The sequence below is a fragment of the Homalodisca vitripennis genome, chromosome X, assembly GCF_021130785.1.
Source record: "Homalodisca vitripennis isolate AUS2020 chromosome X, UT_GWSS_2.1, whole genome shotgun sequence".
NCBI lineage: Eukaryota > Metazoa > Arthropoda > Insecta > Hemiptera > Cicadellidae > Homalodisca > Homalodisca vitripennis.
This window is the reverse complement of record NC_060215.1, coordinates 62,609,905-62,622,455: the sequence shown is the minus strand read 5'-3', so window position 1 is coordinate 62,622,455 and position 12,551 is coordinate 62,609,905. Positions and strand designations below refer to the sequence as shown.

General features: G+C 33.9%; 1 protein-coding gene across 3 annotated transcripts in view; it reads right to left on the bottom strand.

Annotated features, from left to right (window-relative positions):
- Window positions 1-12,551, bottom strand: part of LOC124369072 (ubiquitin carboxyl-terminal hydrolase 2-like) — an 80,634-nt gene that overhangs the window by 19,898 nt on the left and 48,185 nt on the right. For all 3 annotated transcript variants that reach the window (XM_046826785.1, XM_046826786.1, XM_046826787.1), the window contains 3 exons: window positions 12,081-12,198; window positions 9,956-10,178; window positions 8,155-8,407 (listed from right to left, as the gene is read on the bottom strand). In XM_046826785.1, the coding sequence (XP_046682741.1) occupies window positions 8,155-8,407; window positions 9,956-10,178; window positions 12,081-12,198 (594 nt within the window). The remainder of the gene's footprint in view (window positions 1-8,154; window positions 8,408-9,955; window positions 10,179-12,080; window positions 12,199-12,551) is intronic.

The following is a 12,551-nucleotide window of genomic DNA, read 5'->3' as shown; positions in this document are numbered from 1 at the left end:
GGCTGGACCAAGGCAAAATTATAATATATATAATGTTATATATAATATAATATAATGAATAACATGTATCTGATGAGATCTTAGTGCATTTTCACCTGTATTCATGTAATCTTGGTTTATTACATATGTATAAAAAAATAAAAATTGTTTTTATATTTTTATACTTCTTTTTTATATTTTTTAAATGTTACTTAAAGTTATAAAAAATACTATAAAATAATGTAAATATTCTTTTTAGGTTATTTACATTGATATATAAAGAGAAAAAAATAAAAAGTTGCAGAAAAAGGGATTTAAAAATTGCATTTGTGTATTGTCAAAGAACTGTAAACTAACAGAAATTAAATACGACCTAAGGACAGTCAAAGCAATTTTTATTGAGACCTCAAAGGGTTAATGTAGATAATGTATAGGCAGTTTGGCTTCACAGTAAAGACAGCTTACATAAACAGATTCACTCTATATACAGGGAATATACAAAATCGCATGTAGTAGTGGCTTAGTGTACATTAGGGTTCAAAACGTTTAATATCAACAGGAGTGAATGAACATATTAGTCACATGAAACGTCAAGATATGGAAAAATCGGCCATGGCAAAATACAGTTTCAAAATCAAACATGTTTGACAATACAAAAGCACTAGTGAAAATTTGTTACTGGTATCCAAAGTGTAGCATTCTGGGTTGCATTGACTTTAATTTGTAGAATTTTGTGGTTTTAATTTTATAAGAACATTTTTAAAATGGGTTTTTAGTACTAAGCAGATTTGTCAGACGGTAGTTAATGATATTGAAATGTACTCCTTTGACAAGTCTGCTCATGTTACTCGAGGTTACTAGTTCGATTCTGAGTTGAACCTTTGTTGTACCGGTTCTTTGTCCAACTACTACTGGGTTTTTTGGTTGGTCCAGATCAGGAAAGCTGTAAGCTAATTTGTGGAGGTAGAATATTTAAAGGAATTTTTTAATAAAAAAATTGTTTCAAATTTGATTGTAATATAAAGATTGAAAATTTGACAGAAAAGTGTTTTAATATTGAGTTTTCTAAGTTACATTGAACTGTTTTAATTTATTTTGAGCTCTGAGTTTAATTTAAAAAACACTCCAATAATATTTAATAGGCGTAGATATAGTTGGTGTTCAATGGTTAAGCATTGCTCAGGCATAACTAATCAAAAAATATTCAACAACAGGTGTTCAATCAAAACTGCCCATAATATGCAGTTGTCTGTATAGGTCATCAGAAGAATCTAAGCTTTATCACATCTAACCAACCTATGACAAATTATGATCACGATGGCTTCTGTATAACAGACTGCCAGCTTTTTGACAATTTCATGCTATGTTCTATGTTACAGTTAGTTTCGTGTTTAGTTATTTCTAAAGTTTCTCTTATTATTATTTTCTATATTATATAGCCCTGAAATGCAGATTGACTAATAACAATAACTATGAGCTAATATAAACTACTCAGATAATGTATTGTAGTATTTATGTATATATATATATATATACTCGCCTTCGGCTCGCTGGGGGCTACGCCCCCAGGCCCCCGTGATGTACGCTTGCAGATTCGGGGATAAGAGAGATTTGGTGATTAGTAAAATTCGGACATGAGGTTATGCCAGGTAATTCCCTGGGGGGGATTTTAATGTTACAAGGGGTTAAGACATCAGGGGGTTATCTGGTCATACCAGGAACTTCCCTTGGGGGGGGGGGGGTTAAGAGATTTGGTGATTGGTAAAATTCGGACATGAGATCATGCCAGGAAATTCCCTGGGGGGGGTTTAATGTTACCGGGGGTTAATTCAGACATAGGTTTCCAAATTTCATGTATCCGTTTTCGAGAATCGTACGGGTCGTAATGCTTCGCTAACTCACAGCCAATTGATGTGTAGTGTATAATATTAATCAATAGATATCTTAGAACAGTTAAGTTCGCGAAATTAGAAGACAAGAAGAATTTGATGGTAACTAAAGTCAGAGATTATGTTTGTATATCATAGTTTAATTTTTCGGATTTACCCAAACTTTTGAATTTGAGAGCGTTTTACGGCTTAACCGTAAGAGATACGACAAAATGTGACTGGACCTTTCTTGTATAAAATTTAAAATTGAAGTAGGATTGTGCTGTCGGATTTTATCTACGACCTCTGGTTTAGGCTTTCAATGTTCCTTGCCCTTCAATTCTATATGCGGATGATACAACGCTTGTTAATTGTAATAAAGATTTAGATAAGCTTATTATTCAAGAAAAACATGCCTTAGATATAGCAATAGAATGGTTCCACTCTAACTCTTTGATTGTAAATGACCAAAAAACTGAAACTATTGTATTTTCACTAGACCATTCTATTTATAAAGTATACAAGCTGTTAGGTATCCATATAGATAGTAGGAAGCTGGGACTGTCATATGGAACAGTTATGTAAAAAACTATCTAGAGTTATCTTTCTTCTTCGAAAACTAAGAACCTGTGTCACTCTTAATACGCTGATAACTGCATATTATGCTTTTTTCCATTCCCATATGAGGTATGGGATAACTCTATGGGGCAACTCTTGTGGGGCACAAACTGTTTTTAAATGGCAGAAAAAGGCTCTGAGGGTAATTAAAAATGTATCTGCTAGGGAATCCTGTGTGCCATTGTTTAAAGAGTATCAAATAATGACTCTCCCTAATCTTTATATTTACTGTTGCGTGATGGATATCAAGCAATCTTTGAATAATCTTCCTACAAGACGAGAAACACATAATTATCCTACTAGGCAAAACTACCTTCTCGAAACAATACCAGTAAGGTTGGAAAAGACTAAATGTAGTCATGTGTGTATGAAAATAAAATTATTTAATAAATTGTAAAAAGAATTATGGTGTCTGCCCTTGAAGCAGTTTGAAATAAAACTAAAAAAGTTTCTAAAGGAAATTGTTTTTTATTCAATTGACGAATATTTGGCCTATGATTTTGACATTAGTGTCTAGAGTAGTTTTTAGAGAATACGTAGGGTATCTGAATCTTGTTGTTTATTTATTTATTTATTGAGACCTCGTTGTTAGTAAATAACTGTTGTTGAATAATTTGTTGATTATATTGTTACCATTTTAGCTCTACTGTTGTTAAATTTTCTTTTTAGAGCATTACTCATTTAAGTCGGATTTGTTAATATTATTATTATAAGGCCTGACTTTGTTAATCACACATTGTGTGTTTAAAAACAATAAATGTTTCTGATTCTGAATTACCTATATTGCTTAGTTTTAACCTTTCATGTTATTTTATCCTGCTATGTATCTTATTATTTATTTCAGTGTTATATTATGGTCAGATTGTTATGCCATTTTAATGTTTATTATAAGTTGTTGCTTTTTGTTGTTTACCTTTTTTTATCTGTTTGAGGCTTAAGTTGTTATAAATTGTTATTTTTGGTAAAGGTATTGCATATGGTATGATTAAGTATGTTCTCTAATTTTATATTGTAAATAATTAAGACATAACACATACTTCAATGTATTATTAATATATTGTAAATTTTGACGACATCTATTGCATGTATAATGAATGCTTAATGATGAATAAAGATGATTGATTGATTGATAGGCAGTAAAGAGCTTGGGAGAAAAGACTGCACTAGCCAGCTATGGTGAATTAATTAATGTAAACAAAATTAAAACTACCGCTGTAGATCGCGCTGTTTGCTAAATCCCATTGAAAATTTGTTTTGAGCTGCGACCAACGGTTCGGCCGGGTGCGAAGTGGCGGGGTCTTCATACCCCAACACATGTGCCAAGCCAGAGCGTCCACGAAGCACACGCACAGCCACCTTCTCTCTTCTTCAGTGCTGTACTTTTCGTGCGCGTGCACCTGGGAACTGCCTGATCCAAATCTTGTCTTCTTTGATAATTCCGATCAGGCTGAGCTGATCTGGCGGGCTTTCTGTTGAACTATCCCAATTTTTAACTTTCTTTTCCTACTACTCTCACCTGTCGGGTAATCTTCCCAACAATCTATCTTAAACTATTCTAATTCTAATTTTCCTTCTGTATCCAAGCCAAGGTGGAACAGCATATGCCGAGGGCTGCGTGATCAAGGGAGAGCTTGGTCGTAAATATGCGAACTCTGGATACCTGGCGACCTCCAGTTTAAACCTAGCCTTCCCCAAGTAGAGCGGGACAATGCTTGGGGTGACCTTTAGATCTCCGCTACTCGTGGGAACACAATCAGTACAGAAATTAAAGAAAACCAAACAAAACCAGAGAGCTCTTGTAGCACTCAAAAAGTGAATGAAAATTCACGAAACACAGAGGGATTGATGATGGGCTCTGACCCTAGCAATCCTGATCAAACCCAAAAAACAGGCGGACTTCCTAGTAGAAGTCCAATAGCCTCCGACTCGGTTAGAGTCGAAACCGATGAAGAAGATGCGATACTGGAGGGCGATCACCAGAAGGAAGAGGGAGCAAAAGTCGAGAGACAGCTCCCAGTACTACCTAAGTTATGTGGAGCCGCCAGGAAACGCATGGTCTGGTTCCGAAAAAGAGGGTATTCCCAAGAAGAAGCCAGGGAATTGGCCTTAAAACCAATCCCAGAAGAAAGAAATAAAAAATTGAACAAACAAAAGGAGGGAAAGAAACCGAAAAGACCTCACTCTGATGGATCCACTCCGGAGGCCCATCAGAGGAAGAAAACAAAGAACGAAGGAAATCAAGGGGAACACAAGGAGCAATCTGGACAACCCCAGAAACCTTCCTACAAACAAGCGGTAGCTGGTATAAGGGTAGGGGTTTTGCACTCCAACTTTCCCGAGACCCTACTCACAACTGAACAGATGGAGAAGATCCAGAGCTTCATCCTGGAAGCTATCGTGGAAGAACAGGAGGGTCCCTACTCTCCAAGATTCTACGGTATCAACAGGAGACAAGGGGTTCTAATCTTCACCTGCGAAAACACTGAAACAGCAGAATGGCTTAAAGGAAAGCAAGACTCCCTAAAGCCTTGGGAAGAGGCCAGTCTAAGAATAGTACCAGAGGAAGAAATCCCTCGTGCGAGAATTGCGACTGTCTATCTTCCTGATAGTATACTCGATTCGATACAACCGAAAAGATAATGAAGCTCTTAAATCTGATTGGTTTTTGCAAAAGCCTCGGTTTTTGAGGGCACAAATAAAAGTAAGGGAGGCGCAAAGGTCCTTTTAGGACTAAGTGCGGGGACAAAGTGTCCTCTTCCCTCAGAAGGAAAAAAACAAAAAAAAAAAAAAAAAAAAAAAAAAAAAAAAAAAAAAAAAAAAAAAAAAACGGTTCGGCCGCTATCGAGCCTGGAAGGTAAATGATTAAGTGAAAATTGTGAAAATCTTACACATAATTGCGTTTTGCGGCCAAAAAAATAGAGATAGAGCAAAAATCCACTAGACCTCTTTTGTAGAACACTTCATTCCCGACTAACGATTTTTTCTCAGATCCGAGCTAGCTCTAACGGTTCGCCCGCTATCGGGCTTCAAAGAAATGCCTGCAAGGGTGAAAAGTGCGAAAGTTTGCCAATTTTTTTGAGGGGTTTAAAAGTAAAAATTTCCGGTTTTCAGACTTTTCCCGGTGGTTTGAAGGTAAAAGCTACGTGCGTGAAAAATTTGGTGTTTCCAGCACTTCTAGAAGTGGGTTAGAATTTCGTATACCCTATCAGTGAGTGAGTTACATATGCGGCTGTATATGTATAGGGATAAACAAGCTAGCACTGAGCTCGAAAGATGATAAAAGAATTGTTCTAGAAAACAAGATTGATACAGCACCGTATGGTTATAAAAATGAAACAAAATCTGATATATTATATTAATGAAATAAACTTTTTGTAAATTAAAAATAACCTTTGCTAACGCTCAGCCAATTCGCGAAGTGCTCTAGCAGCCACGTATACTAGTCACTGGTTTACGAATTAATACAAATTAAATCTGGAACTGTTATTAATTGCACCAATGTTGTCCGGAAAAAATAAAAAAAAAAACCCTAAAGTTGCCAATTCACAAAAAAGATTTTGCCATTGAGAGCGTATAACAGGCTTACAGAAAGGTATACAACAAAAAGCTACTGAACCTTTTTTGTAGATCTTATTAATGGCTATTTAATAAAGTGTTTAAGTTTAAGCTAGGATATACGGGTCAACCGATATCGTCTCCAGTAAAAACATTTTCACATCAAAATTACAAAATATTAGCATTTATTGGCCAAACCGATAGATATAGGGCAAAAGGTCACCGAACCTTTTTCGTAGATCGTCTTATTTTGCATTAAAATCCGTGCTTTAATTTAGCCTAACTTTGAAGTTTCTGCTGATATAGAACCCAGACACAAAATTCTGAAGTAAAACTTGAAAAAGCGACACATTTAAATGCATTTTTCGGCCAAACCATTAAGGATAGGGCAAAATGTTACTGGACAATTTTTGTAGATCGCGCTGTTTGCTAAATCCCATTGAAAATTTGTTTTGAGCTGCGACCAACGGTTCGGCCGCTATCGAGCCTGGAAGGTAAATGATTAAGTGAAAATTGCGAAAATCTTACACATAATTGCGTTTTGCGGCCAAAAAAATAGAGATAGAGCAAAAATCCACTAGACCTCTTTTGTAGAACACTTCATTCCCGACTAACGATTTTTTTCTCAGATCCGAGCTAGCTCTAACGGTTCGCCCGCTATCGGGCTTCAAAGAAATGCCTGCAAGGGTGAAAAGTGCGAAAGTTTGCCAATTTTTTTGAGGGGTTTAAAAGTAAAAATTTCCGGTTTTCAGACTTTTCCCGGTGGTTTGAAAGTAAAAGCTACGTGCGTGAAAAATTTGGTGTTTCCAGCACTTCTAGAAGTGGGTTAGAATTTCGTATACCCTATCAGTGAGTGAGTTACATATGCGGCTGTATATGTATAGGGATAAACAAGCTAGCACTGAGCTCGAAAGATGATAAAAGAATTGTTCTAGAAAACAAGATTGATACAGCACCGTATGGTTATAAAAATGAAACAAAATCTGATATATTATATTAATGAAATAAACTTTTTGTAAATTAAAAATAACCTTTGCTAACGCTCAGCCAATTCGCGAAGTGCTCTAGCAGCCACGTATACTAGTCACTGGTTTACGAATTAATACAAATTAAATCTGGAACTGTTATTAATTGCACCAATGTTGTCCGGAAAAAAAAATAAAAAAACCCTAAAGTTGCCAATTCACAAAAAAGATTTTGCCATTGAGAGCGTATAACAGGCTTACAGAAAGGTATACAACAAAAAGCTACTGAACCTTTTTTTGTAGATCTTATTAATGGCTATTTAATAAAGTGTTTAAGTTTAAGCTAGGATATACGGGTCAACCGATATCGTCTCCAGTAAAAACATTTTCACATCAAAATTACAAAATATTAGCATTTATTGGCCAAACCGATAGATATAGGGCAAAAGGTCACCGAACCTTTTTCGTAGATCGTCTTATTTTGCATTAAAATCCGTGCTTTAATTTAGCCTAACTTTGAAGTTTCTGCTGATATAGAACCCAGACACAAAATTCTGAAGTAAAACTTGAAAAAGCGACACATTTAAATGCATTTTTCGGCCAAACCATTAAGGATAGGGCAAAATGTTACTGGACAATTTTTGTAGATCGCGCTGTTTGCTAAATCCCATTGAAAATTTGTTTTGAGCTGCGACCAACGGTTCGGCCGCTATCGAGCCTGGAAGGTAAATGATTAAGTGAAAATTGCGAAAATCTTACACATAATTGCGTTTTGCGGCCAAAAAAATAGAGATAGAGCAAAAATCCACTAGACCTCTTTTGTAGAACACTTCATTCCCGACTAACGATTTTTTCTCAGATCCGAGCTAGCTCTAACGGTTCGCCCCGCTATCGGGCTTCAAAGAAATGCCTGCAAGGGTGAAAAGTGCGAAAGTTTGCCAATTTTTTTGAGGGGTTTAAAAGTAAAAATTTCCGGTTTTCAGACTTTTCCCGGTGGTTTGAAAGTAAAAGCTACGTGCGTGCAAAATTTGGTGTTTCCAGCACTTCTAGAAGTGGGTTAGAATTTCGTATACCCTATCAGTAAGTGAGTTACATATGCGGCTGTATATATATAGGGATGCTACATAACTACAATAAATTAATCTCAATCAAATAGCAATATTTATTACCGGCATTTCATCTCCATCAAGCACTTCTTCCTTAGTGAAGAGATCAAAGCACTGGGACAACATCAGTTTCCCTGTGCGCAAGGTGTGGGGTATGGGCAAAGAGAGGTCCCAGAATGGCTCAAATGTGGTAGAGCAGTGTCCACAATGAGTGCATTCCAAAGTTGACTTCAAAAGACCTCCAAAGGTATCTACAATCTTGCTGTTGTCAAATTTCAAGTATCTCTTCCAAGTTTCAACAGCTTTGAGTGAGTCACTGTAAAAAATCAAGGTTTATAAATAATGATGACTTTATTAACTTTTTGTCACACATATTTTAACACAGGGTGTACAAGACAATCCACATTAAATCTTCAGCCCAGCTTTCAAGAAAGGAAAATTCACTTTAATGTTTAATGTTCACTTTTAATATCAACCAATATCTATGCTACTTCTAAATGTTTAAAAAGTTAATATTTTGCATAATGGTAAATTATAAAAAAAAGTAAAATTGTGAATGACGTCAGTTTTAATTCCGGAAGGGCCTCAGTACAGCAGATGTAATATTTGAGGTCAGTGATGAGGTAGGCCACAACATGTGGGAATTTTATATGATCTATCAAAAGCTTTTGACTGTGTGAACCACAAATTTGAGTAAATTAGATGAATTGGAGAATTGTTTCCGTTTTGCTTCTGTTGCTACTGAAAATGCAATGGATGGTAGCCGCCATTATAGTGACAAACTTGAAAAAACTTTGGACAACGCTCAAAAATGTTAACAAAATAGCAACCAGTATTATTAATTCAGCCTCATATAAACCCAGTAAACAAAATAAGAATATAATTTTTTAAAACAAGCAGTCATGTTCCAAAATTCAGTGTTTTTCACAACACAACAAAATTTTTAAATTACTAAATCTGTTTCGGAAAACTAATTTACCACACGTAAAATCAGAATATTTGGCAGCAAATGCAAGTTTTAAATCATTATTAAAAAATAAAATAATTAAGCTTTATAACAACATTATTGTTGAGTTAAATCAAACGGTAGATGCTAAGCACTGCTGGTAAGCTATAAATATTTTCAAAAAGAGGCCTGAAATGCGCGTTTAAAATATAAGTACAGAAGAATGACGGGATCATTTTAACAATCTGTTGAATCATCCTTTAACCACTCACAATATTGTTTATACTGAACCACTAATATTAGATAACGCATAACACACTAATTTTAGTTTAAATTAAATTAAATTACTTTTAAAGAAAGTAAAAAAACGACAAGGCACTTGGGTACGATAGGATACCTTATGAGTTCTCTTCAGATTTATTGTTGAATATGCTACTAATTATTTTTAATAATATTTATCAAAATGGAACAGTACCGACTTTGTTCCATTCTATTTTGAGAAAAAATCTATTATTTTTCCTCTGCTCAAAAAGGGCGACAATAAAATGGTAACAAACTACAGGGGCCTGTCATTCACCAACACAATAAGTAAATGATTTTTTAGTCTTATCAACAATAGATTACAGCACTGGTTGATGACTCGAAATATTCTTAAAGAATTTCATGCAGGTTTCAGGAAATCTATTCCACCACCGTTCTACTGTGGATAAAATATTTAACAGAAATGATCAATTTACAGCTTTTCAATTAAAAAACAAAATTTGTACTGCTTTTTCTTGGATTTTTTATCTGTGTTATATATAATTAATTACATATATAATTTTTATAATAAATCTTTACATAATTCTAGTTTGTATTTGTTTTGTACTTCTTTTAACATTCTTTTGTTATGGCCGTTGAGGAATTGAAAAGTCTAACCTTAAGTCATCATCAATTTCTTCAGTCAAGTTTCTAGACTGTGAGGTGACACGATTAAGTTCATCATGGAGTCCTTCTAGCAAATAGCGAAGAAACTCCTGTGCATCCTGTTGGGCATAGCCAAGAAATCGTGGAGCGTAGACATCTACTTCTTTCTTGAATGAAAGTATCGTTATTGAAGATATTCCCCCTTGCCAAAGGCCTTTGATCAAGTCAGCAAAACCTTAAAAATAAAATCACAACTAGAAATATTTTGCCATAGAATAGTGAACAAAATATAATTTTGTAGAGTGATATACTGCTATTATTAATTGTTCACCACTTAATAATGGAAAGCTATTATTGTTTTCCATCCTAAATATTTAAAACGTACAATTGTAATTATGCCCAATAGTCGCCTGTTAATACTTTTAACTTAACTTAACTCCGTTTAAATTAACAGAGAACCAAAAATTATGAACAATAAACTAAATTAACATTTTTATTTTCTAAGCCCATGAAAAAAGATTGATTATTTTAAAGAAGAAAAAAAACAAATTTCTCCTTCTAGATAAAGTAATATATACTGGTTAAACTGTATGTCCTTTTAAAATTAAAATGTCTAAAGCAGAAACTCAATTAGAAAAAAATACTCTAGGAGTTTTTTTACATATTTAAATAAAAAACTATAATATACTCATAATATATTAAATAGAAACTTACTTACAAGAGCTGTCTGGAAAGTATCCGATATTTTGATATTACTGAGAAACAAACTTACTGATTGCAACCAAACTTTAGTCTCCTATGCACTTGTTCCAACGATCCTCTCACTTCAAAAAAGAAGTTGCAAAACCAGCCTTCAGGATTTCAAATTTGCTTCACAACAAGGTTGACCTGTTCAACTGTTTGAAATATGTACATTTTAATGTAAATTGAAATTTCAGGCCAGAAGTCGCGGTTGGCAGTCATGGTTTCATTAAAGTCTTGCGCGGTTACAAATTGTCACTCCTATTGATCTTTGGTAAGCAATTTTGGGGCTAATTTCATAACCAATTGTTTTTAAAACCAAATCCTCAGACATAATTTCACCAAAAAAATTTTTTTGAATTTTCAAATCTTCCTTCAACTTGTGCACTGTTAAGCAATTATCCCCTTTGATCGCTAACAACATGTTTGATATTTTCGGGAGTTCACATTGAAAAAGGCCGACCAGAACGCAGATCACTTTCAAGTAAAATTCAACCTATTTAAAAATGGTTGACCACAAATTTATGGACATGACTTGTTCTTAAATGCTTGTTGGATAATTTAAGTCCGCACAAGTTTTTCCGAGTTTAAAATAAAAGTTGATAAAAATTTGCCAATCTCCACGTTCCACAAATTTGAGAGAAAATCCTACAAAGGCTTGACAAATACAACCTCTGAACACTGAAAGCCAACTTAAAAGGTATGAATAATAGGTGTTCTAGGTGCAGGCAGGAGGGTAGAGAGATAGTGTTATTCTAAATCCGATAACAATAGCAGCCGTAAATAACGAGTATTTGCTGAATATCAGATACTCATCAGACAGCCCTTGTACAATATATATTAACATATCGCTTCTATTTCTCAACAAGACCGAGCCTACACATATAAAGACAATTCAATTCATTTTGTTTACATAGACTTGGCCTCACCAAGCTATGCAAAGCTTGTTGGTAAGGATCACGCTTGCAAAATCAATATATATATATATATATATATATATATAATTACATTTATTTACTTATCATTATTTTGGACTTAGACAAGTTTTATAAGTTGTAAATAGTTCTAGTGAAATAAGTAAGTAATGTATCACTTGAGTTTAATTATTTTAAACAAAAAATTTTAATTGAGTTTTTAAAGTATAAAAGTTTCAGAAACTGTTTATCAAACTTAAAAGTACTAAAGGATTGTATATTTAACTATTATAATAGTAGTAATAATAATAAGCACAGAAAGAGGTTGTAATTTAGTTAGGATGAATAATTTACCAAACCTCATTTAAAAAGATAATACATTTGATACATATTTCTGTACTGGAAACTATAAAACGTATCTAATGGTGGGTAAGTACACAAAATATGTCCTAAAGATTATAAAAGTGTTATCAGTTACTCACGTTTCATGAGAGATGCTTTTGCTGAACTTCTGATTTCATTGATGTAGTCTTTGTTTGTTATGTATTCAAGAAGCACCTTTGTGTTGCTAAGGCACTGCACAATAGCATTGAGGAAACACTGAAAATTAAAACAAAAATACAACTTATATTAAAATATACAAACTTCATATACATCTATCATAATTATATTGGTGAAATATAATAAAATGCTACTTTCATTTTATTCCGAATTATTCCGGCATTACAAAAATGATTGGTCACAGTCTATCAAACTGTACAAACAAGCCTCTTTTTTCCCATTTTTAATGCACTAACTATATACTATTCTTTATTTAGTCACTATTCTCATTCTTATTCCTACTCTCTACTGATCATACAAATTGAAACGTTTGAATGACTACAATATATCTTTAGACGACAAAACAAGTAAAAAAACTATTAGACAAAAGACTTTGTAAACTAAACAAATTA